Source organism: Lacerta agilis, chromosome Z (genome assembly GCF_009819535.1).
Source record: "Lacerta agilis isolate rLacAgi1 chromosome Z, rLacAgi1.pri, whole genome shotgun sequence".
Classification (NCBI taxonomy): Eukaryota; Metazoa; Chordata; class Lepidosauria; order Squamata; family Lacertidae; genus Lacerta; species Lacerta agilis.
Window position 1 is genome coordinate 47314775 of NC_046331.1, and position 27011 is coordinate 47341785.

The 27011-nt window shown below is 47.9% G+C and overlaps 2 protein-coding genes and 1 pseudogene across 5 annotated transcripts; 2 read left to right on the plus strand and 1 right to left on the minus strand.

The window, feature by feature from the left end:
• The first annotated feature begins 6047 nt into the window (after positions 1-6047).
• LOC117039979 lies at positions 6048-6625 on the plus strand (annotated as a pseudogene).
• Positions 6626-9249: 2624 nt separating this feature from the next.
• On the plus strand, positions 9250-19656 carry PLP1 (proteolipid protein 1). Of its 3 annotated transcripts, none has more exons than XM_033137459.1 (8): positions 9255-9349; positions 12291-12377; positions 13750-13936; positions 14204-14360; positions 15519-15687; positions 18389-18462; positions 18573-18638; positions 18948-19656. In XM_033137459.1, exons 1-8 carry the CDS (start codon positions 9346-9348, stop codon positions 19017-19019), a joined length of 816 nt encoding a protein of 271 aa, XP_032993350.1. In that variant the 5' UTR covers positions 9255-9345; the 3' UTR covers positions 19020-19656. The 3 variants fall into 3 exon arrangements, with proteins under 3 accessions (XP_032993349.1, XP_032993350.1, XP_032993348.1); XM_033137457.1 differs by having other exon boundaries at positions 9257-9349; positions 14204-14459; XM_033137458.1 differs by lacking the exon at positions 12291-12377 and having other exon boundaries at positions 9250-9349; positions 14204-14459.
• Positions 19657-21284: 1628 nt separating this feature from the next.
• Positions 21285-26345, minus strand: LOC117039976 (ribose-phosphate pyrophosphokinase 1). Of its 2 annotated transcripts, XM_033137455.1 has the most exons (7): positions 26015-26341; positions 24573-24756; positions 23882-23980; positions 23292-23416; positions 22723-22896; positions 22333-22492; positions 21288-21414 (listed from the first exon to the last, which is right to left on the minus strand). In XM_033137455.1, exons 1-7 carry the CDS (start codon positions 26134-26136, stop codon positions 21322-21324), a joined length of 957 nt encoding a protein of 318 aa, XP_032993346.1. In that variant the 5' UTR covers positions 26137-26341; the 3' UTR covers positions 21288-21321. The 2 variants fall into 2 exon arrangements, with proteins under 2 accessions (XP_032993347.1, XP_032993346.1); XM_033137456.1 differs by lacking the exon at positions 23882-23980 and having other exon boundaries at positions 21285-21414; positions 26015-26345.
• Between the last annotated feature and the right edge of the window lie 666 nt (positions 26346-27011).

Below are 27011 nucleotides of genomic sequence, written 5' to 3' on the forward strand. Positions count from 1 at the left end.
CCCTCCGTGGCATCCAGCCAGATCCCGAGGAGGTGGCGCTGCCCCCATGGAGATAGCTCGCCCATGGGGCGGAGATAAGCACACGGGTCGGGTCGGAAAGGGGAGGACCCAGGGGAGCCACCAGCGCCGCGCCACCCAGAGGCAAGGCTTAGGCAGGCTGGACTTGGGGTGGTCGTCGTGGCATCTCGGCAGGGTTGGGTGCGCCCTGAAGCCCCCGAGATATAGACACTAGTGCCAGGGAGGTCGCTATGGAGCCTCCGAGATAGAGTTTGAGATACCCCAGATAGGCGGGGTATAAATGTTGTTGTTGTTGTTGTTGTTGTTGTTGTTGTTGTTGTTGTTGTTGTTGTTGTTGTTGTGGCCCTCGAAGCTCTCCTCGCAAATCTCCAAGGAAGGTATCTGAAGATGTGTGCATGCACACGAAAGCTCATACCAGTAACAAACTTAGTTGGTCTCCAAGGTGCTACTGGAAGGAATTTGTTTATTTTGTTCCTCCAAGGAAGGAGAGAAGGGTAGAATGGAAGAGTTTATCACCATCGTCGTCGTCGTCGAAGCTCTCCATGCAAATCTCCAAGGAAGGAGAGGATAGAATGGGAGAATTGGAAAGAACCCCGGGGAACGGGCGAGACATTTATCCTAGAAGCCGAGAAATAGCAGCGGACGGCTTCCAACAAAATATTAAAATACAATATTCAATCAAACTTTAAAAGCTTTCCTAAACAGGGCTGCCTTCAGATGTCTGTTGTTGTTTGTGCTTTTTTTATTTTTTTAAAAACCAAACACGTTTAGGGCTACTCTCCTTTTCCAACTCCTACTGAAATACTGCCCCTCCATAAGGCCAAACTTAGATTCTCAAAATGTTTAGGGGTATGCGTCCAGCGATGCCCCCACTGAAGGAAAACGAACCAGCTCTAGAATGTGTTCCTTTTATAAAATATAATGTTTCTCTTTCTCTATTCTGTATCTTACTGCAACATGTATATTAGTTGCAAGAAAAACCCTTTCACTATCAGTAGAATTGTATTATAGGTTCTGCAGAAATAAATGCAACAAAGTGTATCCTTGAACCCCATTTTAAATCGAATGTATTCTTTTTGTACTCTTTTACCAGTAGCCTGTATTCTTATATGCTTGTAGAAAATAAGTATCTACTTTTGTTATAGGTAACAAAGAAATTTATAGGAACATATTTTACTGTTGGAAATTGCTTAGACCACTCTAATGAAAATTACTATTCCCGTTCGAGGGTTGAACTGTGAAAATCTTCTGCTCCTGCAGTGCCATCTACTGGGCTTGCAAGAGGTGACATCAGAAATTATACAACACACAATGTCTATAGGGAAAAACCATTTATTTAAGAGGAGGGACAAATGTCAAATAGATCTCCAGCCGATGATAATCCGGGCTTTGATGTGCATAGAAATACTGGCTTCATTCTGTAGATAGAAGAAGAAGAAGAAGAAGAAGAAGAAGAAGAAGAAGAAGAAGAAGAAGAAGAAGAAGAAGAGTTTGGATTTGATATCCCGCTTTTCACTACCCAAAGGAGTCTCAAAGCGGCTCACATTCTCCTTTCCCTTCCTCCCCCACAACAAACACTCTGTGAGGTGAGTGGGGCTGAGAGACTTCAGAGAAGTGTGACTAGCCCAAGGTCACCCAGCAGCTGCATGTGGCACTTACCTCATCCCCTTTTGTTGTCTGCCACTTCGCGCCTTTCCCGTATAAATTGTATAAAAGTCACCGCATGTCATTTGTTCGGGGTTCTTCACTCCATAGGTGCTGAACCTCTGTTGCAACAGAATATTCTTGCTTTTCTGAAGCCCTTGGTCTGCTCTCTGTTTCTTTGTATGACGGTAAGAGCTGAAACACCGAGCACTCTCTCCGGGGCATTGCAAACTCCCTTCTGGGGCGGAATCCATTTTCCTGTAACGGTCCCCGGAAGACCGAATTAATTACTTATTTCAAAGGGAAAGGAGAATGTTAGCCGCTTTGAGACTCCTTCGGGTAGTGATAAAGCGGAATATCCAATTCAAACTCTTCTAAGCATGACCCATGGGATCCCTCCTGAAACTCGTTGATCCGATCCAGTCTTCCAGCTGAAGCCTCCAGGGAAGCCTCTGAGCGCGTGCAGAGCGCCGCTACCAAGGTTGACTGCGCTGGACCACGGAGGCTCCTTCCCCCAAAAGGAGGACCTTTGGAGGGAAGGAGGAGAGGGTGTAGAAGGAGCTTGGGGTAGGTGTCTGAAGGGGCTTCTCCACAAGCTCAGGGTCGCCCTTGCCTCCTATCATCTCCGGTAAAAAGACTCTGGCAGTTAGGAAGTGAGGGCAAAAGGGCCCATGGTAGCGGACGGGTGAAGCCAGCCTGGCCATCTTGGACGAAAGCGCGGCGGCACGAAATGACCAGAGGACGGAAGTGGATGCAAAAAGTGGGCAGTGAAGGCGGTGCCCGCTATATTTGATGAGGGCAAAAGTGCTCTTTTAAACAAAACGGTGTTTTCCCTTAGGACAGAAATTTAGGTCGTTTCCATTTAAAATCTGTTGTCATTTTCTACAACAAAATAGTGTCCCCCCCCTCCCAGTAAGTATGTTTAGAATTAAGGTTGTAGCGTTCGGGCACCCCTTGCCTCTCAGCGTTTCCCGCTGCCGGCGACCCGGGCGCACGAATTACTCTCTTTTATCTTGGCCCAGCTCTCCAGCTGAGTCAAGACAGATCTTTTCTGCTGCCACCACCCTCTGGAAGTTTGGAAACCCAGCTGTAGCCACAGAGCAGAACGCGAGGGCCGTTCCACCTGTGCACCGGCTCACAGCCTTCCCAAGCTCAAACAGAGTCACAAATGATTATCCCTTTAAAGTAACGCGCCAAGCGGCAGACCTGGATTTAGCCAAGCAAACATAGGAATGAACAGAAAACCAGAACAAAAGTTCTTTTAAACATTTTATTCAAAAGTTACTAAAAGTACATAAGGTATAATTCCCAATACAGGATACATGCAAGAAAAAACAAAAACATTCTTACTAGGCTAGCCTGAAAGACTTTCTGTAATTCCCTCTCCATTAACCGGCAAGGACTAATACTTAGCTGCATCTGCATCAGAAAGACTGGCAATTCTTCAGGCGACCAGCTGACAAAAGGCCGCCATCCTAAGTTCCTCTTTGGTCCCCATCTCCCTGGATGTTCCCAGACGCCACAGCAGTCTAAGTCAGGTGTGAATGAGCTTTTTGCATTTCAAAAGGCTGGGGCAGATAAAGGATTCCCTACACGTGGATCCCGATCAACATCCTATAGAAAACCAGGTTCTTAATCCAATTAGCCAATCAGCGCCTCTTGGTCATTACTCTCACCTGCCAAGGATGAAAGGCAGGTGCAACCTTTTTGATGTGTTCCTCCCTAGTTTTCCCACCAGCTTGACAATCCCCAGCTGGCCCTCTCTAAATTCTTATCAGGATGTCTCCTTGTAGCTGAGATCTTCACACCCCCAGCGATCACCCGGTCATAAAACTCTTCAAAGATAACCCTTTGCAGGGCAACCTTTGGTCAGTCTCCCACAGCATACACAATACCCGTGATTCTATTTCCCCCAAAAACCCCTGCTCCAGAACCAAGGATTTTTGGCCTTACATTACAAAGGTTGTTGTTGTTGTTGTTCAGTCGTTCAGTCGTGTCCGACTCTTCGTGACCCCATGGACCAGAGCACGCCAGGCACGCCTATCCTTCACTGCCTCTCACAGTTTGGCCAAACTCATGTTAGTAGCTTCGAGAACACTGTCCAACCATCTCATCCTCTGTCGTCCCCTTCTCCTTGTGCCCTCCATCGTTCCCAACATCTAGGGAGTCTTCTCTTCTCATGAGGTGGCCAAAGTACTGGAGCCTCAACTTCAGGACCTGCCCTTCTAGTGAGCACTCAGAGCTGATTTCTTTGAGAATGGATAGGTTTGATCTTCTTGCAGTCCATGGGACTCTCAAGAGTCTCCTCCAGCACCATAATTCAAAAGCATCAATTCTTCGGCGATCAGCCTTCTTTATGGTCCAGCTCTCACTTCCGTACATTACTACTGGGAAAACCATAGCTTTAACTAAACGGACCTTTGTCGGCAAGGTGATGTCTTTGCTTTTTAAGATGCTGTCTAGGTTTGTCATTGCTTTCCTCCCAAGAAGCAGGCGTCTTCTAATTTTGTGACTGCTGTCACCATCTGCAGTGATCATGGAACCCAAGAAAGTGAAATCTCTCACTGCCTCCATTTCTTCCCCTTCTATTTGCCAGTGTACAACAGTGTACCTCTTTATCTTGTTCAGTCATTCAGTCGTGTCCAACTCTTCATGACCCCATGGACCAGAGCACGCCAGGCACACCTATCCTTCACTGCCTCCCACAGTTTGGTCAGACTCATGTTGGTAGCTTCGAGAACACTGTCCAACCATCTCATCCTCTGTCGTCCCCTTCTCCTTGTGCCCTCCATCTTTCCCAACACCAGGGTCTTTTCCAGGGAATCTTCTCTTCTCATGAGGTGGCCAAAGTACTGGAGCCTCAGCTTCAGGATCTGTCCTTCCAGTGAGCACTCAGGGCTGATTTCTTTAAGGATGGATAAGTTTGATCTCCTCCAGCACCATAATTCAAAAGCATCAATTCTTCGGCGATCAGTCTTCTTTATGGTCCATACATTACTACTGGGAAAACCATAGCTTTAACTATACGGACCTTTGTCGGCAAGGTGATGTCTCTGCTTTTGAAGATGCTGTCTAGGTTTGTCATTGCTTTCCTCCCAAGAAGCAGGCGTCTTTTAATTTCGTGACTGCTGTCACCATCTGCAGTGATCATGGAACCCAAGAAAGTGAAATCTCTCACTGCCTCCATTTCTTCCCCTTCTATTTGCCAGGAGGTGATGGGACCAGTGGCCATGATCTTCCTTTTTTTGATGTTGAGCTTCAGACCATATTTTGCGCTCTCCTCTTTCACCCTCATTAAAAGGTTCTTTAATTCCTCCTCACTTTCTGCCATCAAGGTTGTGTCATCAGCATATCTGAGGTTGTTGATATTTATCTTTATCTATATAGCTCCACGAAGCTACTAACATGAGTTTGGCCAAACTGCGGGAGGCAGTGAAGGATAGGCGTGCCTGGCGTGCTCTGGTCCATGGGGTCACGAAGAGTCGGACATGACTTAACAACAACAAAAATATAGCTCCAAACCTGTATCGCTATAATATAACCAAGTATCTATACCAAAATGTATCTCTGTGTATGATTTTAATATTTCTTTTCATGTATCCTGTTAATGAGTGTTTTCTTGTATTAGGAGTGTCTCTTGTATTAGAGATGTAACTAGGAGAAACGTGTTTTGTATATGTTGTATATTTTGAGTGCTATATATCCGAATTGCCAACATTATATCTTCTGTCAAACTGTCAAAATGCTTTCACCACAGCGCCACCTACTGGGTCTACATATAACACTATGAATATACAACTTAAAATTAACCAGCTTTATTTTATAATAAATATGCAAACGTAAAACATCACACCCGAATTGATAGCTATGCAAAAGGACGGGGCTTCACACCCACTATGGTAAATATCTCCCGGAAAACATCAATCAGTCAATCTGGTCATGCAAATCTGATCGCCTCCAGAGTCCATTCCTGTAAATAAAGGAAAATAGGACCATTAGCGAAGCCCGGAGTCAGCCTGCAAGAAAGGAACATCTCCATTAACACACCCAAACACTCCCAGGATCTTGCAGAACACCCTACTTACCTTATGCTAATCCTCCCCCCCCCCGCGCCCTTTCTGTACAGTTGAACTGTATGAGAATTAAAAGGTATATAAGGAAAAGAGCTCTTTTGTTCAGGGTTCTCACTCCGTCCTTTTGCACGCGAAGGGGAACCCTGTTGCAACAGACTTTGCTTTCCTAAAATCCTGGTGTTGGTCTCTGTCATTTTCCCGACCGGAGCAGAGCCTAAGCAACGGTGCTCTTCCCGAGGGTCCAGTCCTCCCTACGAGGCTGAGACTCCCTTGCAGGAATATACATATTTTATTATTTCAGGATGAAAAGGGGCCGCTTCTGGCTTTCCGAGCTGCGGGGTCCCGAGATGCTGCTTACGGTGAAGGCGCTCCAGGGCTGGGAATGCAGCCTCCAGGTCTCCCCAGATGAACAGACCTCCTCTCTCAAAAGCTTGGTCTCCGAGAAGTTGAATGTCCCAGTATCCCAGCAGCGCCTGCTTTTCAAAGGCAAAGCTTTAGCAGGTGAACACCGTCTCTCTGATTACTGTATTGGACCCGAGTCAAAACTGAACCTTGGGATCAAACCACCAGAGAAGGCATCGCCTGAGGAACCTGGGTGCAGAGCTGGTCCCCCGTAGAATCCTGTCATCTGGCACACACTGGCCCAAGTCCTAGGCAGGCATTTCAGTGTAGCTGATGCTGAGAAGGTGTTGGAGCAACTGCAAATGGATTATGAGTGGAGCCTTCGATTACTGAGCTTGGATGGCATTGAGCGCTTGGCCATACACTTGCTTCACCCTGAGGTGGCTGGAGCTGTAGAAATGGGCTTTCTGGATTAGCTGGTGAACTTGGGGACTGAGCCAGACTCTTTGGACAGAGAGCCCCTGGGCAGGGCCCAGCTTGGGGCTTAATGGAGGTTATCCCTCTGGATTGCTGTTAAAGGGGCACAGAGCATCTGTAGTCACTCCCCGTCCATTAAAGGTGGTGACGGGTGAGACTGATCTACTCTGTCTAGTGTGTTCATCTGAAGTGGGGGAATGACTCTTGGGGAAAGATTGCTTGCCCAAGTACTGAGAGACGCAGCTGCCGTTGGGGTTGGGTGCTGCTGTGTTTAATAATAGGGGGGGGTTTCTTTTTCATGACCTAAGACTGGTTGCATCTAATAGATTAATATTTACTATTTTATCCAAAGGCCATCCTAAAAATAAAGTTTACCAAAATTTTCAGACCCCCCCCCAAAAGATGAAGGGGATCCCAGCAAGGCTAAACCTTTGTGTAAAAGGGGGAAGAAATTGGTGGCAGAAGGCGGGTCAGTCTGGATGAGCCTGGGTGTCCCTTCCAGCTCCATGCTTCATGTTGAGATTCCCACCCCGGGTTCATGTCCTGGCATCAGTCAATAAAAGATGTAAAAACAATAATACATTCTCAAACACATAATCAAAGAAATGCATGATAAAATACATAAAAAATAAAATGAAATACATAAAAATAAATAATAAAACACGTAAAAAGAAGAATACATTCTAAAATAGGGGATGCCAGTGAGGCTGGGGGAGAAGGAACCATCGCCTTAGAGCGTTGGAAGTGGGGTTGGTCCGGATGACCCTCATGGGTCCCTTCCTTCTCCCCACAATGCCTCTCCTTGTTTGCCAAGGGACAAAGATCTCCCTGCTGGAGGATCTATGGTCCTCATTGTTCGGATGTTCTCCATTCTCCATTGTTGGGAATCGACAAAGAGGGTCTTGTTTTCCCCCCTGGGCGGCTTCGCCAGCCGACTCCTCTCTGCGCCAGCCCTGCCAGGCTGCCCCCGAATCCTGAAGGAGGCCATAGAGGGCCGAAGGCGTCCCTTGCGGCACCTGCTGGGGGAACTGGGCCAAACTGGGGAGGGTGGAAGGATAGGATATAGAAAAATAGAATCTCCTCCTCCTCCTCCCTTTAACGATGAGTCCGTAAGGGACTGTGGAGGCCAATTCTGGATCCGCACCTCCTTCCACAGTGGAGTTTCCCAGTGAAGGTTTCTTCCTCTTCGCCCGTTTCTCTCTTGCATCCCAAGTTCGAGGGTCTTCAAAGCCCTTGACACCTTTGATCAAGGCGGTTCTCCAATAGAATAATATACCGTATTGGCCCGGAAATAAGCCCTATTTTCCTCAGAGAAAGGCCAGATCCCTTCAAGTCTCTGATTTAAAGAAGCCATCCCAGTTTCTGATCACCTTCCGATTGACAGATCCTTCCCCCCCATTACGCAAAGACTCAGCCTTGCTGGCATCACATTCCTATTGACCAATCTGGCAAATTCATTTCTGGAACAGTAACTGATTTGCTTCTGCTCTTAGGAAGACATTGACCCATCACAATGAAATTGTGGTGAGCAGGGCAGATTCTCTCCCATGTTTTTCTAGAAATCCAGGTGTCCTCTATCTTAGATCTAGTAACTCCTCCCTTAGTGCAGATCCTGACCTTCCTCCTTCTTGAAATTCACTTGGTGGGACTGATGTGAAGCTGGTGGTCCACCAAGACTCAGGTGAAGATGAGGTCCACCAAGAGCCTGAGATCCTTCTCTTTTGCCCTGCTAGCTAGCTGGTGCTCCCACTAAGACCTTGAGCCCACCCTCAGAATCCATGTGATCCTCCCTAAATGCAGGACCTAGCCTTTGTCCCTCTTAAAATCCATTGAGTTGTACTCATGTGAAGACAGAGCTCCACCAAGCCCCTGAGAACCAGCCATCTGGTGGTCCACCAAGACCCTGAGGTCCACCATCCTTCTATTGGTCCACCTGATTTTCCATAAAGGCAGAATCTGACATTTGTCCTTCTTGAAATCCTTTGGGTTGGACTCAGGTGAAGATGGGGGGGGGGTCTACCAAGACCTTGAGATCCTTCTCCTATGCCCTGCTAGCAAAAGTTGGTGGTCCACAGAGACCGCGAGCCACCTTCCTCCAGCCTGAGCTCAGAGCTCTCCACCAAATCTGGAAGCTCCCACAGATCTCAGGTAAGGTAAAGGTAAAGGGACCCCTGACCATTAGATCCAGTTGTGTCTGACTCTGGGGTTTGGGTTGCTCATCTCGCGTTACTTGCCGAGGGAGCCGGCGTACAGCTTCCAGGTCATGTGGCCAGCATGACTAAACCGTTTCTGGCGAACCAGAGCAGCGCACGGAAACGTTGTTCACCTTCCTGCCGGAGCAGTACCTATTTATCTACTTGCACTTTGACATGCTTTTGAGCTGCTAGGTGGGCAGGAGCTGGGACCGAGCAACGAGCTCACTCCATCATGGGGATTCGAACCGCCGACCTTCTGATCAGCAAGCCCTAGGCTCTGTGGTTTAACCCACAGCGCCACCCGCATCCCTCAGATCTCAGGACCCTCCATCAAAACTGGAAGCTCACATAGATTTTGGACTTTCCATCAAGTACCCGTAGATCTTGTCCATCTCAGAGTTAACAGGGAGGAGAAGGAGCAGGAGGAGACAGGGACGGCTTCTCCTTTAAGGGGCATGGCTCTACACAACAGATCCCTTTTTCTCTGAAGGATCTGAGGGGGCAGAGAGAAGTCCAGCAAAGTGAGGAGGTGAAGAAGATTGGGTTGTCCTAGCTGAAGAAGAGACCAGTTGCGACTCCACCTGAACCCCAAGGCGATGGGTGAGTTGGATCACGGGGAAACTTCTCAGTATCTCCATCACCCATTAATTTGGCCAAGGCAGATCTCAGGGATTTGGGAAGCTGTCCCGGGTTCCAATCCCACCCCGGACTGTCCCACTTGTCCTGAGACCTCTGAAAAGTGACGTGTTTCTGGGGACATCAGGGTGGGAAAGAGGACCTCCTTATTTTCACTGGAGACATATTGTGGGGCTGGAAGGGGGTCTCTATTTTCATTTTAGGGGAAGAGATTGGAGGTCTCCATTTTCATTTTAGGGGAAGGAATAGGAGGTCACTATTTTAATTTTAGGGGAAGGAATAGGAGGTCTCTACAGTGGTACCTCAGGTTACATACGCTTCAGGTTACAGACTCCGCTAACCCAGAAATAATGCTTCAGGTTCAGAACTTTGCTTCAGGCTAAGAACAGAAATTGTGCTCTGGCGGCGCAGCAGCAGCAGGAGGTCCCATTAGCTAAAGTGGGGCTTCAGGTTAAGAACAGTTTCAGGTTAAGAACGGACCTCCAGAACAAATTAAGTTCTTAACCCGAGGTACCACTGTATTTCCATTTTAGGAGAAGGAACAGGAGGTCTCTATTTTCATTTTAGGAGAAGGAATAGGAGGTCTCTATTTTCATTTTAGGAGAAGGAATAGGAGGTCTCTATTTTCATTTTAGGGGATGGAATAGGAGGTCTGTATTTTCACCAGAGAAATATTTGGGGGACAGAATTGGGGGCCTCTATTTTCATCTTAGGGGATAGAATAGCAGGTCTGTGTTTTCACAAGAGAAATGCTGGAGGGATGGAAAAAGAGGACCCCCCCCCCCGTTTTCACCAGAGAAATGTTTGGGGGATAGAATAAGGGGAATATTGGGGGGATAGAAAATAAAATTTCATTTTAGAGGGTAGGTGATCTGTATTTTCAGAAGAGAAATATTTGGTTGGTGGGCTAGATCCCTCCAGCTCGTCACTTCCCTTTCACAGCGACCTTGCCAGGTAGGTCTCTCAGCTGAGAAGGGAGGGGATTCAAATTCAGGACCCTAACTGCTACACCACCAGAGTTGGAGCTATAGCCAATGGGAGGGAATGGGACCCAGGAGATCGGTTTGGCAGTCAGTAGGGACCCAGAGATAAATTTCCCAGGCCTGGAAAAAACCGGAAAAATTGGGGGGGGGGGAATCCGTTTCCCCCCCCCAAAGTTTTCTCCCCAAAGCTGTCTCTCCCCCCCCCCCCAGAAAATTGAAGGGGGGGAAAGGGTGTGGAATATTCAAACTATATCAAACTGGTTTTTATTTCCAATTTTTCTGGTTTTATCCCAGGCCTTCCCATCTCTAAGCAGGACTAATCTGTGCCATAAAACTGTTCATTAATTGGCCCCCGAAAATCCTAAAGACCCACGTTTCTTTTCGCAAAACTGCCCTGAGATTCCTGGGTTAGACTGAATGATCGCTGGGGTCCCTTTCAGCTCTGGTGTTTTCCGTACTAGCTGGGGCCACTCTCCTGGAGGCACCATGAAGGAGGGCATTGTTTTGAACTCACAGCCCATCCCTCATTGTCCATTGTCTTCGGGACAATGGGAGCCTTTTTATCTCTCTGCTCTGCTACATCACACATTCCTTCCATCCTTCCCACTCGAGATGAAGGGGCGAGCAATGGTCTGGTTAGAGTCCTGGGAAGTGGGTCCTGGGTCCAAATCCCTGAGACCTTCCTGGCAGGATGAAAATAGAGACCCCCAATTCTATGCCCCGGCTATTTATCCGGTGAAAATACAGACCTCCTATTCCATATTTTCATTTTAGGGAATTTCGTTTCCCATAATTCCTGGCAGGAATTTAAAAAAGTTTAAGAGAGTATTTATGGAGAGTTGCTGCCAAGATTTTAATCACAAAAGGTGGGAAGGGAGAGGACATCACAATCAAATCAGGCTGGCAAAATCAATTAAACCAATAAACTAAATAAATTAAAATAAATAAAATAAAATAAATAAATAAAATAAGAGAGGGTGTTGAACTAGCAAGACTATCAGCAAGGTGATGGATGAAAAATTTACCAGAGAATGGGAAATATACAGAGTCTATGTAAAAGAACAGGGTCAGAATATCAGGTTTCGACTGAGCTTCTGTGTGTAAAAAGGAGAAGCTCATCAAATTTAAAGTCAGTGAAATAAAAGGAGAGGAAAGAAAGTTGTGCGTATTTAAAGAACCTAATTTGGTAACATAATGGGAAGATTGAAGGTCATGTTAATTAATGTACAAAACAAGTATCCATTCAGAAATGTAGGATTTTAAAAAAAAGATCTATCTTGTCTTTAACATTTCTTGATTATTTCTCTTATACAGTTTTAAAACCAATAAAGCAGTAAAAAAGATATTCATTTTAGAGGATAGAACAGGAGGTCTGTCTTTTCACCGGAGAAATATTGGGGGGATAGAATTGGGGAGGTCCCTATTTTCACCCTGCCAGGTAGGTCTCGGGGATTTGAACCCGGGGCCCTCTTCCCAGGACTTTAACCGGACCATTCCTCACCATCCCTGGGGTGGGATGGGGGCAACATGGGATGGAGAGATCAAGGCTCCATTGTCCCAAAGACAATGGACAATTGAGGATGAGCTGCAAGTTTGAATCCAGTCCTGACACTGGATTGTTCCCAGCAGAGATAAAGCAGAACATTGGACCAATTGACTGTCGGGGTCAAATCCAGATTTCTGCTCCTATTTTGAAATTCCTGCCTTGTCAAGGGGTCTGATTCAACGACCCTTGGGGATGGAGGGGGTGTCTCAGCATTCGGGGAAACCCAGCCAGATGGGTGGGGTATAAATAACATATTATTATTATTATTATTATTATTATTATTATTATTATTATTATTATCATCATCATCATCAGAGAGGAAGGAGCCGTGGGGAGGCTGCCCGTCCTGCTGACCCTTGTATTTTTCGCAATGTAGATAATGTTAGCGGCGGGCCCGAACCCCAACCAACCGCGGCTCCTCAGAACTCGAACCCGGATCCAGTTCCCCGAGCCGGTTCTCCAGGTAGCCATCTGAAGCCTGAGAAACCCAGAAACTACCTAGCAGGGCTGGGTTGCCTTCTGACGGGGTTGCCTTTCCGGGGTGGGACTGAATAAATAATAATAATAATAATAATAATAATAATAATAATAATAATAATAATAATAATAATGTTTAACCACATCAGTTAAAGTGGATACGCTATCATGTTATTGTTTTAGTCAATGGTTTACTGTAAATTGTTATGATGGTTTTTCTCCTTCCAATCAAGTGCAGCAGAAAAGTGGACCTCTTAAACCAGAATTTCATAATTATCCGTCTACTGTATGTATTTCTAATAATAGAACCAAATCAGTCATTTTTTACGGACGTGTAAAAACGAATTTATGATTCCCAAATGGAAACCTTCCTCTGGTGGTCAATATTCAGAGGATGCTAGCAAGGCTGAACCTTTCCATTAAAAAGTCATCTCAATCAAGTCTTACTGACTAGCGATTTAAATCGTGATTTAATTCGTGACTGAAATTTCAAATCAAATCCACCCTGCTGCGAAGCAAGTCTAACAGACTTTCCTTACCGATCCCAAGATCTGGTGAATGCGTTTCAGGGCCGGATTGAGGTTTGATGCAGCCCTCAGCTCCTGAAGGTAACAGGGCCCTTTAAATGTCCAGCTTTCCTTTGTCCACAACAAATTGCCACTGGGTTGTTGTTGTTTTTTGCGTTGAATATATGCTATATGCAAAACAAAATAAAAAATAAAAAAATTCCTTCCAGTAGCACCTTAGAGACCAACTGAGTTTGTTCTTGGTATGAACTTTTGTGTGCATGCACACTTCTTCAGATATCTTCAGTTTTTTTATTTTGTTTTGACTATGGCAGACCAACACGGCTACCTACCTGTAACTGGTCACTGATGGACCTCATAGGTCTCTAAAGCCATTTCCACATGCTGCCATGCAACCAGTCCATGCAGAATGTTGGCACCCTATATACAGAAAGGAGCAAACCAGTGATATTTTAGGGAGCAGGCTAGCAGGCGGGGCCCATGACTTACATCATAGGAGCCTACACAAAACAAAACACTGTTGCTGTATGTCGGTTCTATTTTATTTGCTTTTTATTTTCTATTTTGGAAATGTACATCCAGGTTTTTTTCCCCTTTGAATTTTTTAGGGGCCCCACAGAGAGGGGGGCCCCTAAGCTACGGCTTGTTGAGCTTAGACGTAAATCTGGCACTGGCACTGCGAGAAATTCGATGCCGAGATCCCTGCCTGGCAAGGGGGCTGGACTGGATGACCCTTGGCATTAGGGATAGGGATTTTGGATAGGGGTTAGGCAACTCTTCCTCAATAGGTCTCTATCCTTCCCTCCTTCCTTTCTTCTCACCCCCTTACAGGTCTGTTAGAGTGCTGTGCCCGCTGCCTGGTGGGGGCACCCTTCGCCTCGCTGGTGGCCACGGCCCTGTGCTTCCTGGGGGTAGCGCTCTTCTGCGGCTGCGGCCATGAAGCCCTGACTGGCACAGAACATCTGATCGAGACCTACTTCTCCAAAAACTACCAGGATTACGAGTACCTGGTCGATGTGTAAGCACCTCCCGACATTCCTTTTCTCCGTCGCTGCCTTCGTTCCTTTGTCCGTTCCCCCGTTCATATTCTGCAATCCTTTTCTCACTGCATGTCCACATTGAGTTAAACTGTGACCACACAATCAGTCTTCTATTGGAATAATATTCTGCAGTCCTTTTCCAACCATATATCCCTCCTAGCTCTGGCGGGAAGGTCAGACTGGATGACACTCGGGGTGCCCCCACCGTACCGACGGCCCCCCCTCTCCTCTTTTCTCCCCTGCAGGATCCATGACTTCCAGTACGCCATCTACGGGGTGGCTGGTTTCTTCTTCCTCTTTGGCGCCCTCCTGCTGTCTGAAGGCTTCTACACCACTGGCGCTGTCCGGCAGGTCTTCGGCGACTACCGGGCCACCATCTGCGGCAAGGGCTTGGGCGCCACGGTAGGCCACAAGGGGAGGGGGCCCCGAGGACACCGGCCTGGCCGCTCCTGGGAGCTGGTGTGTCACTGTGTGGGAAAATGGCTGGGCCATCCCGATAAGGTGATCTTCTCCTCTTTCGCACCCGGCACTGCTGCTGTTCGAACCCGGGGCATGAGACTGCTGACGGTGGGGGGCATTAAGGAGAGTAGGAGCAGGATATATTGAATAAGTCTTGTCCTTCCTTCACTCACATGCTGAGAGGATTCCAGCGAGGTTGAACCTTTCTGTAAAAGGATTTTATCCTTCCAAAAAGGAAACCTTCCTCTGGTTGTCCATATTAAGAGGAGGCCAACACGGCTAAACCTTTCTGTAAAGAAGGGATTTTATTCTTCCAAAAAGGAAACCTTCCTCTGCTTGAATCTAGGCGGAGTAATTGGGAATGGATTTACTTACCAGTCCCAAGGTCCGTGGCCAAAAAGGAGGAAATTCCATATCTAAGGAATCCAATGGGGCACTTTTAACCCCTTCCTGCCCTATAAGTACCCTTCAGACCCCCATCCTGGAAGGACGTTCCTGCCCCAAAAGGCACCAAGGGACTTGCACTTGTGACCCATAGTGCCATCCGAAAACCACCTGCTGTGCCTATGGAGGTCCCCCCACCCCCGATCCCAGGCCGTCCGAGTATCCCTGTTTTCCCAGTCCCAGATTTGACTTGTGAGGGGTGGAATAGGAGGTCACTATTTTCATTTTACAGGACAGAATAGGCAGTCTGTATTTCAATCAGATCATTATTTGTGGGGTGGAATAGATGGATGGATTTGTGGGAATTTGTGGGATGGAATTAGATAAAATATTTGGGTGATGGAATAGGATCCCTATTTTAATCAGATAAATATCTGTGGAGGTCTCTATTTCCATTTTAGGAGATGGAATAGGAGGTCTCCATCTTTGCCTGAGAAATACCCAAATATAAGCCATCCCTGAAAATAGGATTTTAATGGATCATAGGAACCCGGGAATAGGGACTTTTCAACGTCTGCCCACCTCTTGTGGGAATATCTGGAGGAAAGGTCCAAGTGGCTGGGAGTTCCTCAGGTCCCAAAGGTCTCCAGTCTCATGCCCCGTCCTCCGGAAGCTCCTGGCCAATTGCTGACTCTCGTTTCTTCTCCCTCCTTTCAGTTTGTGGGCATCACCTATGTCCTGACCGTCCTCTGGCTCCTGGTCCTGGCCTGCTCGGCCATCCCTGTCTATGTCTACTTCACAGCCTGGACCACCTGTAACTCCATCGCCAACCCCACCAAGACGGCCGCCGGCATTGGGAACCTGTGCACAGACGCCCGGATGTATGGTGAGGAAGAACCTAGTCTCTTGGTATTAAGTAGTATTAAGTACATAGCAGACAACACAGAGATTTCTCCAAGTAGCTCTTTGTAAGTAAGCTGGAACTGAACTGAACACAAACAACAACAGCCCAGGGTTTCCCGCCTAAATTAACTGACGTGGACCTGAGTGAAAACTATATACACAACACCCCTGGTGGCCAGGGTGAGAACTTCAATACATAACACCCCTCCCCACTGAGATAAGGCATTAGTTGCAATCATAGTGGCTCCATTACCTACAGCAATACTCTTATTGGTTTCAGTACGGCACATAAGCATATCGGTTTCAACTGTTTCACTATCAACAATATTTGTCCGTAAGACCACCACATATTTACATGAGTTCTATTTACAAGGCAGCGTTACATGTGCAGTTTGCCCGGTGAACATAGTCTTTTAAATAAGCTGGACGCTTGGAAACTCTGCCGGACCACCGAGGGCCATTACATTGTCCGATGAGAGGAGGGCTTTGACTGAGCTGAAGGCCGCTGTTTCCTGGTGACCCCAGGACCACGGTGCCTTCGTGCTGAGGAGGCGGTGGAGAGGCTTGGCTAGCGTTGCTTTGTGGGGCAGGAACATGTTGTAGAAGTTCAGCAGCCCCAGGAACGCCTGCAACTCGGTCTTGCTCTTGCACCAGAACGCCCCTTGGTGGGTGACGATTGTCTAAGCTTCAGCGGTGGCATCGGCGACAGGCAGTTGTTGATAGGCTTGGGCAAGGTCCAGCTTAGCAAAGACCTTGCCTTCACCCAGGGGATGCAGCAGGTGGTGGACGACGGGAACCGGATAAGCGTGCTGCTGAAGTGCCTTGTTGATTGTGCACTTGTAGTCTGCGCATATTCTCACCGAACCGTACAGCTTGACAGGCGCGAAGATGGGTAGTTTCCCACTTGGCGTGGTCAACCAGCTTCAAAACGCTTTGCACAATCAGCTTGTCAAGTTTTTTGTCCACCTTAGCCTTGAGAGAGAACAGGACCCGGCATGGCTTTAGCTTGATGGAGGCGAGTTGTGGAGATGGGCGTGCCTGTACAGGTACACCCAAAGTGCCGTCAAAAACCTCGGCAAAGTCTTTGATTAGGCCCTCAACATCTGCATCACAGATGCAGTTGATGCCGGTGACTTCCAGGCCAAGGGCATTAAACCAGTCTAGCCCTAGGCTAGGCTGCAGGCCTTTGACCCCCAACAGTTGGAGCAGGCTCAAAAAATTATTGAAAGCTACCTGGTACCGGCCAACGCCTACCACGAGGATGTTGGTACCCTGGTAGTCTCTCAGGTGCATGCAGTGTGGGTTGAGTTGCCTCTTGGATAGCTTGGGCATGAGTCTTTTGATGGTGCTCCAGGACACGACGGACATGGCAGACGCGGTGTCGATCTCCATGTCACACGGAGCTCCTTCAATGAGCACAGTGACATGTAGCTTACGTCGCATAGGCGAGTCGGTTTGGCCAATCATGGTTCCGGATGAGCAGCGGCAGTTGGTGAGGGTGAAACAGCTCCCATTGGTGGATCAGGGTGAAGACTTGGACTTGCGAGACGGTGAAGGGGGCGTGTCGGACAGAGCTGATTGGCAGACTTTAGCGATGTGGCCCCTTCTGGAGCATCACCGACAGATGGCGTCTCTGAATCAACACTTGACATGGGAATGGCTGCCTCCACACCCAGCACATTCTGATTGGTCCTTGGATCTCTGTTTGAACTTCCCGCACTCCCTCTTTGTCTGGTGCACATCCTTGTTTTCGCTGGAGGAAGCCTAGTCACCGCTGGCCTTGTGGCGCACTGGGATTGGCTTCTTAGCAGGATGCAGGTTGCTGGCCTTGTGGATCTCCTGGGTGGAGAGTTCAGCAGCTTCCGAGGCTGTGGCCTCCTCGATGGCCTTTTGCAGCCCAGGGTTCCCCACCTAAATTAACTGATGTGGACCTGAGTGAAAACTATATACACAATACCCCTGGTGGCCAGGGTGAGAACTTCAATACATAACACCTGGGCCACCTTGGGGATAAATAACTTCATGAGGGATCTCCCAGTAAGACCTGGAAGAAGGTTCTTGAGATCTTGGTTGACCACCAACTTGGGAGAAGGATTTCGAGGTCTTGGTTGACCACTAACTTGGGAGAAGGACCTGAGAGAAGGTTCTCAAGGTCTTGGTGGACCATCAGCTTGGTAGCAGGACCCGGGAGAAGGTTCTTGAGGTCTTGGTGGAACACGAAGCTTGGTAGCAGAAATTGGAAGAGTCTCAAGATCCTGGTGGGCCACCATGTTTGGTAGCAGAACCTGAGAGAACCTCAAGGTCCTGGGGGAGCCCCATCTTTCCATGAGTCTCACCCAATGAATTTCCAGAGGGACGAAGCTCAGGAAGGATCTTGGTGTCTTGGTAGACCAACAGCTTGCCATCTGGACCTGGGAGCAGGGTATCAGAAGGCTTGGTGGTCCTCCAACATGAGTCAACCCAAGGGATTTTCAAGGGGGGAAATGGTCAGGTCCTGCCTTTAGGGAGAATCCTATGGACCCTGATGGTGGGCTCAGGGTCTTGGTAGACCACCAGCTTGCTATCAGGATCTGGGAGGTTCTCAGGGTCTTGGTGGACCTCCATCTTCACGTCAAGAGGGGCCAAGGTGGGGCGAGGTGGCCCTCCAGCTCTCAAATGTTCTGTGTTTTGGTGCCCCGCCGCAGGTGTCTTGCCGTGGAATGCCTCCCCGGGAAGAGTATGTGGCCAGAGCCTTCTCTCTATCTGCAAGACATCCGAGGTGAGTTCTCAGTGGTAAAGACTAGAGGACCTTCATGGTCCTTTCCAACATTCTGTTTCTATGTTGAGATCCTTCAATGGGTGACCCATTCTCCTCCTCCCCCCCTCCAGTTCCAGATGACGTTCCACCTGTTCATTGCGGCCTTCGTGGGAGCGGCGATCACTTTGGTGGCTCTGGTAAGGACAGCTTCCCACAACTCTTCATCTCTGGGTGGAGGGCTTGAGCCATGCGTGGGGCAAAAGATGGGAGGGAGGTTTCCTGCAGAACCCTGGAAAAATCAGGATGACTCAGCTGCTGACTCCTTCCAATGGTCCTGGGAGAGACAGACCATGCTTGATCATCTCCACAAAGCTGCTGATATATGAGGGGAACCAGGAGGAAAGAGCAGGAGACCATTCTTGATGGTCTTCAAAGCTGCTGAGATATCAGGGGAACCAGGAGGAATGGGTTCTAGCAATTCTGCTTCTCTTCCCCTTCCTCCGTAGGTGACGTTCATCATCGCAGCCACCTACAACTTTGCCGTCCTGAGGCTGATGGGCCGGGGAACGAAATTCTAACCTGGCACCTGCCTGGGCCGAGACTCCCTCCCTCTTCATAATAATAATAACAATCAATATTATTTGCACCCTGGACTGGTCTTCTAACCGTGAGGCTCTAACCAGGCGGCAGCCGACCTCCTGCTCTAACTGCCCGCCAGCCAATCGGCTCATCCCAATTCGCCGGGGTTGGACTAGATGACCCCGGGGGTCCCTTTTCAAACGCAACCATGATTCTATGATCTCACTCGACCCAGCCGGACCCGAAAACGGGATTATTCCTGGTCCGGGGATTTCGTCGGCATGGAAAACCGACGTTGGAGCGAGAGAGAGGAGGTCCTCAAACCTGTTAGTCCTGCTTTTCGGAGGAAAAATCACTCCGGCCCTTGAAGATCCCCAAAAGAAAGTCCTTTTTTTGGAAAAAATAATAATTGCAGTTTTATTCTCCAAATGGCATGAAATTATTCTATGCGATGACACCATTTTTTTGTAAGAGGCTAATAAAAACATACACGTCATATATAATGTGAAAACCAACCGTTCTTAACACGGCACGCAGAAAGCCGAGATAACGAAGGATAATGCCGAAAATAAATAAAGAAGGACAAATAACGAAGGATAATATTGAAATAAAAATGAAGGGTGAATTTCACGAGAAGACCTTGTCGGTTTTTAATGCTTTGCTTTGTTTTGGTGGGAAAATCGGACGAAACTACCGTATTGTCTTAAATAAAAGCCCCCCTTTCCCCCCAAATTCCGACCAGGAAAAGTTAAAAACCTGGCTTATATTCAGGCCAATACGGTACTGATCCAGCAATTCTTCAAACGCAATGAAGAAAATGCAATAACAATCCTGGTGGAATCAAATCCAAGACCTCCCTTCCGATTACATTTCCGGCAACAAGGATTACAATTCTAGTTTCCTTGGTTTGAAATAAAAGGAGGAATATCATACAGATATAAATATGCATATATTTATATATGCACACAAACACACACACACACAAACATATACATATATAATGCCTATTTCTAACACTAATAATAGCTTTATTTCTACCCCACCCATCTGGCTGGCTTTCCCCTGCCACACTGGGAACAGAAATAAAAGTATTATTATTATTAATATTTTTTAGAAAAATGGCAATGGAGCCCCTTCTGACTCTATCTGACTTCAAGCAAAATATTTATTTTATTTCTATACTGCCCTATACCAGAAGGTCTCATGAATACAATAACTCATCAAATATAAAAAGCTTCCCTATCTCAAGGAAATCATAGAAGAGCAAGAAGCTACAACTCCCTCCCCGAAAATGAAGAAATAGAGGAGATTTGGGGCTTTTAAATAAGAGTTTATTATTAATTTGTCCGTCATCAGGACTCGAACCTGGAACTGGAAGGGGGGAACAGGAGCTCCCGGAGTCTATAATTCCCAACCGGGCACCCAAGGGCAAAGGGTTGAAATAAACAGGATTTTTTTCTGACTGGGGAGAACTGTAGCAGCAATTTTCCCCTCTGAAATGAATAGGACACATACCATATTAACCCACAGGTTAATATGATTTTTTTTCATTTAAAGCGCACTAGAATTCCCACATTGCCACCCAGGATCTGAGACTAGAATAAAAAAAAGGTTTTTTTTGGCCGGGGGGGCGGCCGGCCAATAATGGGGATTGGAAGTGAGATCGGATGAAATGAATAGACGTGAGGGCAGGGAATCCAAGCTCAAAATTAAGTGTATTTTGGAATGGGGTTTAGAGGAGTTGCAGTGCCGCCAGGCATGCATCCGAGCTCAAAATTAAGTGTATTTTGGGGGGTTATAAAAGACAGAAGGAAATGAATGGGGCTTAGGGGAGTCATAGCGCTGCCGGGCGCCTAGAAGGAATTCTAGTGCCTGGATGCAAATTTGATTTTTTTTCTGGGGAAGGAAACAAGCACGGGGTAGGAGAAAAGAGGGGAACAATGGGATTCGGGGCTGGGAGTCATAGTGTCGAAACCCCAAATCAAGGGAAGAGGAATTGTAACGCCGCCACCAAGGGATTGGATCGCCCATTGGAAATGAACAATAAATACCGCATTTTAAATTGGGTTTTAAATTCCGGCCGCCAGGTGCCCCCAATTGAAAGGAGATTTCGGGAAGTGAAAGTACCAGAGAAACGTGTGGATAAAATGAGCCCCAAATTAGACTCTCGTTAGAATTCCCACCCACCAGGCGCCCCAAATCAAAAATGGGGGAATCGTGGGATAAAACCAACTTAGCACTCTGTACACGCACAGAGGACTTTTTCCCTCCAAAGGGGAATTCATTTGCCGGGGTCAGGAACTATAGTGGGACGTGGCTGAACAGGTAGGAGACGGACTCGCCGTTGTGGGTGCGGCGGATTGCCTCGGCCAGGATCATGGAGATGTCAATCACCTAGTGGGGAAAGAGAGGGAGAGGTGGGGTTAACTGGGCACTGGGAGATATAGTGTGTGATATGAATGAATATTTGCGTCAGCCCTTGGCCATAGCAATAAAACAAGACGAATGAATGAATGAGGCTTTACCTGCCAGTCAAGCTTTGAATGAATGAATGAATGAATCTTGATTTGCGCCAGGCCTCAGCAATTACAATAAAGCAACAAGACGATAGACAAAGAATAGAAATGAAAAGTCACGCAATGCGGCGAGGTGGAGCGAGGAAGGGGCCAAATGATCTGGGACGAGCCAGAGAGATGATGATGATGATGATGATGATGATGATAAATGATGACAATGGAAGGTGTGATAATGATCAGAAACGTGCCAGAGGTTATGATAATAATAATAATTAAAGGTAAAGGGACCCCTGACCGTTAGGTCCAGTTGTGGATGACTCTGGGGTTGCGGCGCTCACCTCGCTCTACAGGCCGAGGGAGCCGGCGTGCAGCTTCCGGGTCATATGGCCAGCATGACTAAGCCGCTTCTGGCGAACCAGAGCAGCACACGGAAATGCAGTTTACCTTCCCGCCGGAGCTACTTGCACTTTGAGCTGCTTTGGAACTGCTAGGTGGGCAGGAGCACGGACCGAGCAACAGGAACTCACCCTGTAACAGGGATTCAAACCGCCAACCTTCCGATCGGGAAGCCCTAGGCTCTGTGGTTTAACCCACAGTGCCACCCATGTCCTAATAATAATTAGTGATAGTAATAAATGACGATTCTGATGAGAATGATCAGAAACATGCCAGAGATGATAACAATAACAATAACAGTAGTAGAAGTAGTAGTAACTGAGGATGTTGATGGAAGGTGTGAGAATGATCAGAAACGTGCCAGAGAGATAATAACAATAACAGTAATAATCCCCCCTACCTGGATTTTGGGGCAATGCTTCATCTTCTCCTCCTGCGGGATGGTGTTGGTGACGACAACGGCCTCAAACCCGGCACCGTTGATCCGGGAGATGGCCGGGCCGGAGAAGATGCCATGTGTCAGGATGGCGTAGACCCGGGTGGCGCCTGCTGAGAGGAGCCTGTGGGGGAAAGCGGGTTGGGGTGGATTACCACAGGGGTTGTCTTCCAAGCAGGGTGGGTGAAAATTAAATTTTTTAAAATAATAATAATAATAATCTGGATTTTTTGTATTTCAATCTGAATTTTTTAAATTTAAATCAGATTGTTAAAATTTAAATTGGAATTTTTAAATTTAAATTGGATTCCCCCCCCACTTAAATTGGATTTCCCCCACTTAAATCAGACTCACTTGTCGGCGGCGTGGCAGATGGTCCCGCAGGTGTCAGCCATGTCGTCCACCAAGATGGCCGCCCGGTCCTTGACGTCACCCACCAGGACCATGCGGTCGACCTCGCTAGCCTTCTTGCGCTCCTTGTGGATGAGGGCAAAGTCGACATTCAGGCGGTCGGCGATGGATGTCACCCTGGGAGAAGGATGTTCTAGGTTGAGATGTCTTGATTTAAAATCCTTTTTTTATTATTTAAATCCTTTTTACAGAAAGGTTCAGCCTTGCTGGCATCCTCTGAATATTGACGAGAAGAGGAAGGGCATGGTATAAGTAATAAATTATTATTATTATTATTATTATTATTATTATTATTATTATTATTACTACCACCACCACCACCACCACCACCACCACCACTACAATTACTATGACTACTACTAGAATGGGAGATTAATAGGATGGAACAGCTGGGAGGGACCCCGGAGGGTCATCTAGTCCAGCCCTCGGCAAGGCAGGAATCTCAGAGCAGAATGCACAAATGGTAGAGCTGGAAGGGACCTGCGAGAAATTTTGGGAAATTCTGAGGTCACCTTTTGGCACCCCCGGCGTCCGGTGAGACGATGGTGCAGTTCTTCCACTCGGCGATGTTCTCCTTGATCCACTTCAGAACAGCCGGCTCGGCATACAGGTTGTCAACAGGGATGTCAAAGAAGCCCTGAGCCAGGAAGCAGAATAATAATAATAATAATAATAATAATAATAATAATAATAATAATAATAATAATAATATATCCCCATCCCATCTGGCCACTCTGGGCGGTTCGAATCATCATTATTAATAATCTGATAAGCAGTTGGAAAACGTCATAAAAAGCAAACCATAATAACATAGTCAACGTAATAATACCATATTGGTCGGAATAGAAGTCTCACTTTCCCCCAAAATCCCGACTGTGAAAAGTTAAAGCGTGGCTTCTATTCAGGCCAATATGGTGCTGTATTGACCTGAATAGAAGCCGCACTTTTCCCCTCCAAAAAAGCGCTCAAACATTTCACAACATCAATTATTACTATTAAAATTAAAAAGTACATTATTAACATGAGTGTTGAATAGTAATACTATTCAGAAAGTTCACACGTTGTTGTGTGGGCTGGACTAGATGAGCCCTGGGGGTCCCACCTGGATCTGAGAGGCGTGCAGGTCCATGGTGATGATGTGGTCGGCGCCAGCCACAGACAGCATGTTGGCGACAAGCTTGGCAGAGATGGGTGCCCGGCTCTGCAATGGAAAGTGGGCCATTGAATTGGGCGCTGTGCTACAACTCCCATCCTGCCCAGCAGCTAGGATCCCATTTTATAATCCAGCCTATCTAGCCGGACTCCAACTCCCAGCATGCCTAGCTTAAAAGACTCCACTTCCCAGCATGCCTAGCAGGCCAATCTCCAATTCATCCCACCTATAACCCGGCCTAGCAAGACTCCACTTCCCATCCTGCTTAGCGGGCAGCATCCCACCTTGGCTAGCTAGCCAGACTCCAACTCCCATCATGCTTTGCTGGCTGGCCTACAACTCCCATCTGTCCTAGCAAACACGATCCCTCCTTTAACCCATCCTAGATAGCCAGACTCCAACTCCCATCATGCCTCGCTGTCCGGCCTACAACTCCCAGGTTCCTAGCTATGATCTGTCCTTGCTAGCTAGACTCCAACTCCCAGCATGCTTAGCTTGAAAGACTCCACTTCCCAGAATGCCTAGCAGGCAAATCTCCAATTCACCCCACCTATAACCCAGCCTAGCTACCAAGAGTAGGGCATCGCCACTTTTAGTCGCTCCCTCCCCGGTGCACCATTAATCCCAATCCCCTTGAAACCTTGTCCTTCTTGTCCTGCCGGGCGTAGGGGAAGCAGGGAATGACAGCTGTCACTCGGCTGGCCGACGCAATCTTGCAGGCGTTGATCATGATCAACAGCTCCATCAGGTGGTCGTTGATCTCGCCGCAGCCGCTCTGGACAATGTAGACGTCCTCGCCACGCACGCTCTCACCAATCTCCACGCTGCAGGGAGAAAGAATCAAGGATTCTTTTTTTATTTTTTTTTTTAAAAAGATTTATTTATTTAAATCGGATCTCCCCCAATTTAAATTGGATATTTTCCATTTACAGTGGTGCCTCGGGTTATGTACTCAATTTGTTCCGGGTCGCTGTACGTAACCCGAAACGTACATAACACGAAAAACGCGCTTTGTGCATGTGCAAAACGTTTCTGCGTACTGCGCAGAACGCATCTGCACACATGCGGATCGCACGTGTGTGATGGGAAACACTTCCGGTTTATGGAAGTTCATAACCTGAAAAGTATGTAACCCGAGGTACGACTGTAAATGGCATATTTTCAATTGAAACTGGATTATTTCGATTTAAATTGGATTTTAAAAATTAAACGCTTTCTAAATATATTCTCTTTACGATACGTTCTAGTCCAAAGGATTTATTATTTTGATTTAGGGATAGGGATTAGGAATAATAATAATAATATATCAGGAAATAAGTTTTCACGTGTGCTAGAACCAAATCAGTCATTTTTAATATAACTGTAAAAACAACTCTGAAAATTTATCATTCCTAAAAGGAAACCTTCATCTGGTTGTCAATAGGAAGATTATACCAGCAAGAATGAGTCTTTCAGTTAAAAAAATGATTTAAATCAAGTCTTACTGACTAGGATTTAAATTGTGATTTAAATCGATTTGTTTTAAATCAAATCCACTCTGCAGAAAACTACAGTTCCCACAGTGCTGCACAATTCTCATAGTGGTGCTCTGCATTTCTTTCCAGGAAAACTAAAGTTCCCAGATTGCTGTCTTGTCTCCTGCTTGGAGAAATACAGTTCCCAGAGTGCTCCCCATCTCATTAAAGGAAAACTACAGTTCCTAGACTGCTCCCCATCTCTTTCATGGAAAACTAGTTCCCAGAGCGCTGCTCTCTCTCTTTCACGGAAAACTAAAGTTCCCAGACTGCTCCACCATCTCCTTCATGGAAAACAGTTCCCAGAGTGCTGCCCCCAGTCTTCTGCTTGGAGTTGCGGACATGCCCCTAATCCCCTAGAGACGCAGCATTACATCCAGCCTGGGGAAACTACAGCTCCCAGCCTGCCCCGCGCGCTCCCCTAAGACCCATTGGCTCGCTCGCCTCGGAGATCTCCCTTCCCAGCCTGTCCCGCGGCCACGCACCAAACCCAACAAGTCCCTCGCACACAGCACGGAACTACCCTTCCCGGCCTGCCACGCGGCGGCCGCGCATGCGCGCAACCCACCAGGTCTCCTGGTTGGAGAACTTCTTGGTGACCACCTTGCCCAGCTCGAGGCCCAGCCGGTCGGCGATCCTCTGCGACAGGTCCTGGTGCGAGGAGCCGCTGAAGAGCTTAATGTTGGGCATCCTGCTGGCCAGCGACGCCACCGGCGAGAACGACGAGCCCGAGCGCGACGTCGAGGCCTCGCCCACCTCCACCCCGGGGACAGGCCCGCCGCCGGCGGCTCGCCGCTCGCCCTCGGCCGCCTCGCGCCGCTCCAGCAGGCCGAGGAACGCGTCTAGGAGCGCAGGCCGCGCCCGCCGCCTCAGACGACGGAGCCGCACTGCGCCGCCATCTTGGGAGCGGGCCTTTATATTATCTCGGGCGGCGCGCGCAAGCGCGGCGGGCCAAAGTAACGCCCACTAGGGAGAGGGGCGCCTGCGCGGAAGCGGAGACGTTCCTGCTTTCGCGAGAGTGAAAAGACAGGCGGTGAAACAGGGCGGGAGGCGCGTGCACAGAGGGCAAAACACGCCCCTCTTCCAAAAAAGTGCGTCTGCGCACACGGCTCCTTGAAATGGCGTCTCCTCAATGGTCGCCCGGCAACGCGTGCCTCTTCAGCGAGCGAGACACGCCCCCACCGGCGACGCTCGCCTGTGCAGAGAGCCTGTTCAGGGGTCTCCAGTGCAAGTGTGCGCTTGCGCCTTCGGAGGAGGCGCGCGATTGGTCGACGAGCGTCGAAGGGCAGAAGCAGCCGCTCTGCGCGGCCCGTTTGCGCACGCGCGGACTCTGTAAGCAGGCAGCAATCCAACCAGTGCAGCTTGCAAAGCGCTGAGCTTCCATTTCTTGGGGAGAGTTTCCTGGATGGGAAATATTTACAAGTAGGTAGCCGTGTTGGTTTGCCGTAGTCGAAACAAAATTAAAAATAAAAAAATCCTTCCAGTTCCATGACCACTGCAGATGGTGACAGCAGTCACGAAATTAGAAGACGCCTGCTTCTTGAGAGAAAAGCAATGACAAACCT

Bases quoted from the DNA above. Each gene is read 5' to 3' on its own strand.
- PLP1 (XM_033137457.1), top strand. The intron at 14,460-15,518 runs GTGATCTTCTCC...CCCTCCTTTCAG, and splicing joins GGCTGGGCCATCCCGATAAG to TTTGTGGGCATCACCTATGT. The intron at 18,639-18,947 runs GTAAGGACAGCT...CTTCCTCCGTAG, and splicing joins CGATCACTTTGGTGGCTCTG to GTGACGTTCATCATCGCAGC.
- LOC117039976 (XM_033137455.1), bottom strand. From the start codon at position 26,136: ATGCCCAACATTAAGCTCTTCAGCGGCTCCTCGCACCAGGACCTGTCG. The intron at 23,417-23,881 runs GTGGGACCCCCA...TTCCTGGCTCAG, and splicing joins TGCACGCCTCTCAGATCCAG to GGCTTCTTTGACATCCCTGT. The intron at 21,415-22,332 runs GTAGGGGGGATT...TTTCCCCACTAG, and splicing joins AGCATTGCCCCAAAATCCAG to GTGATTGACATCTCCATGAT.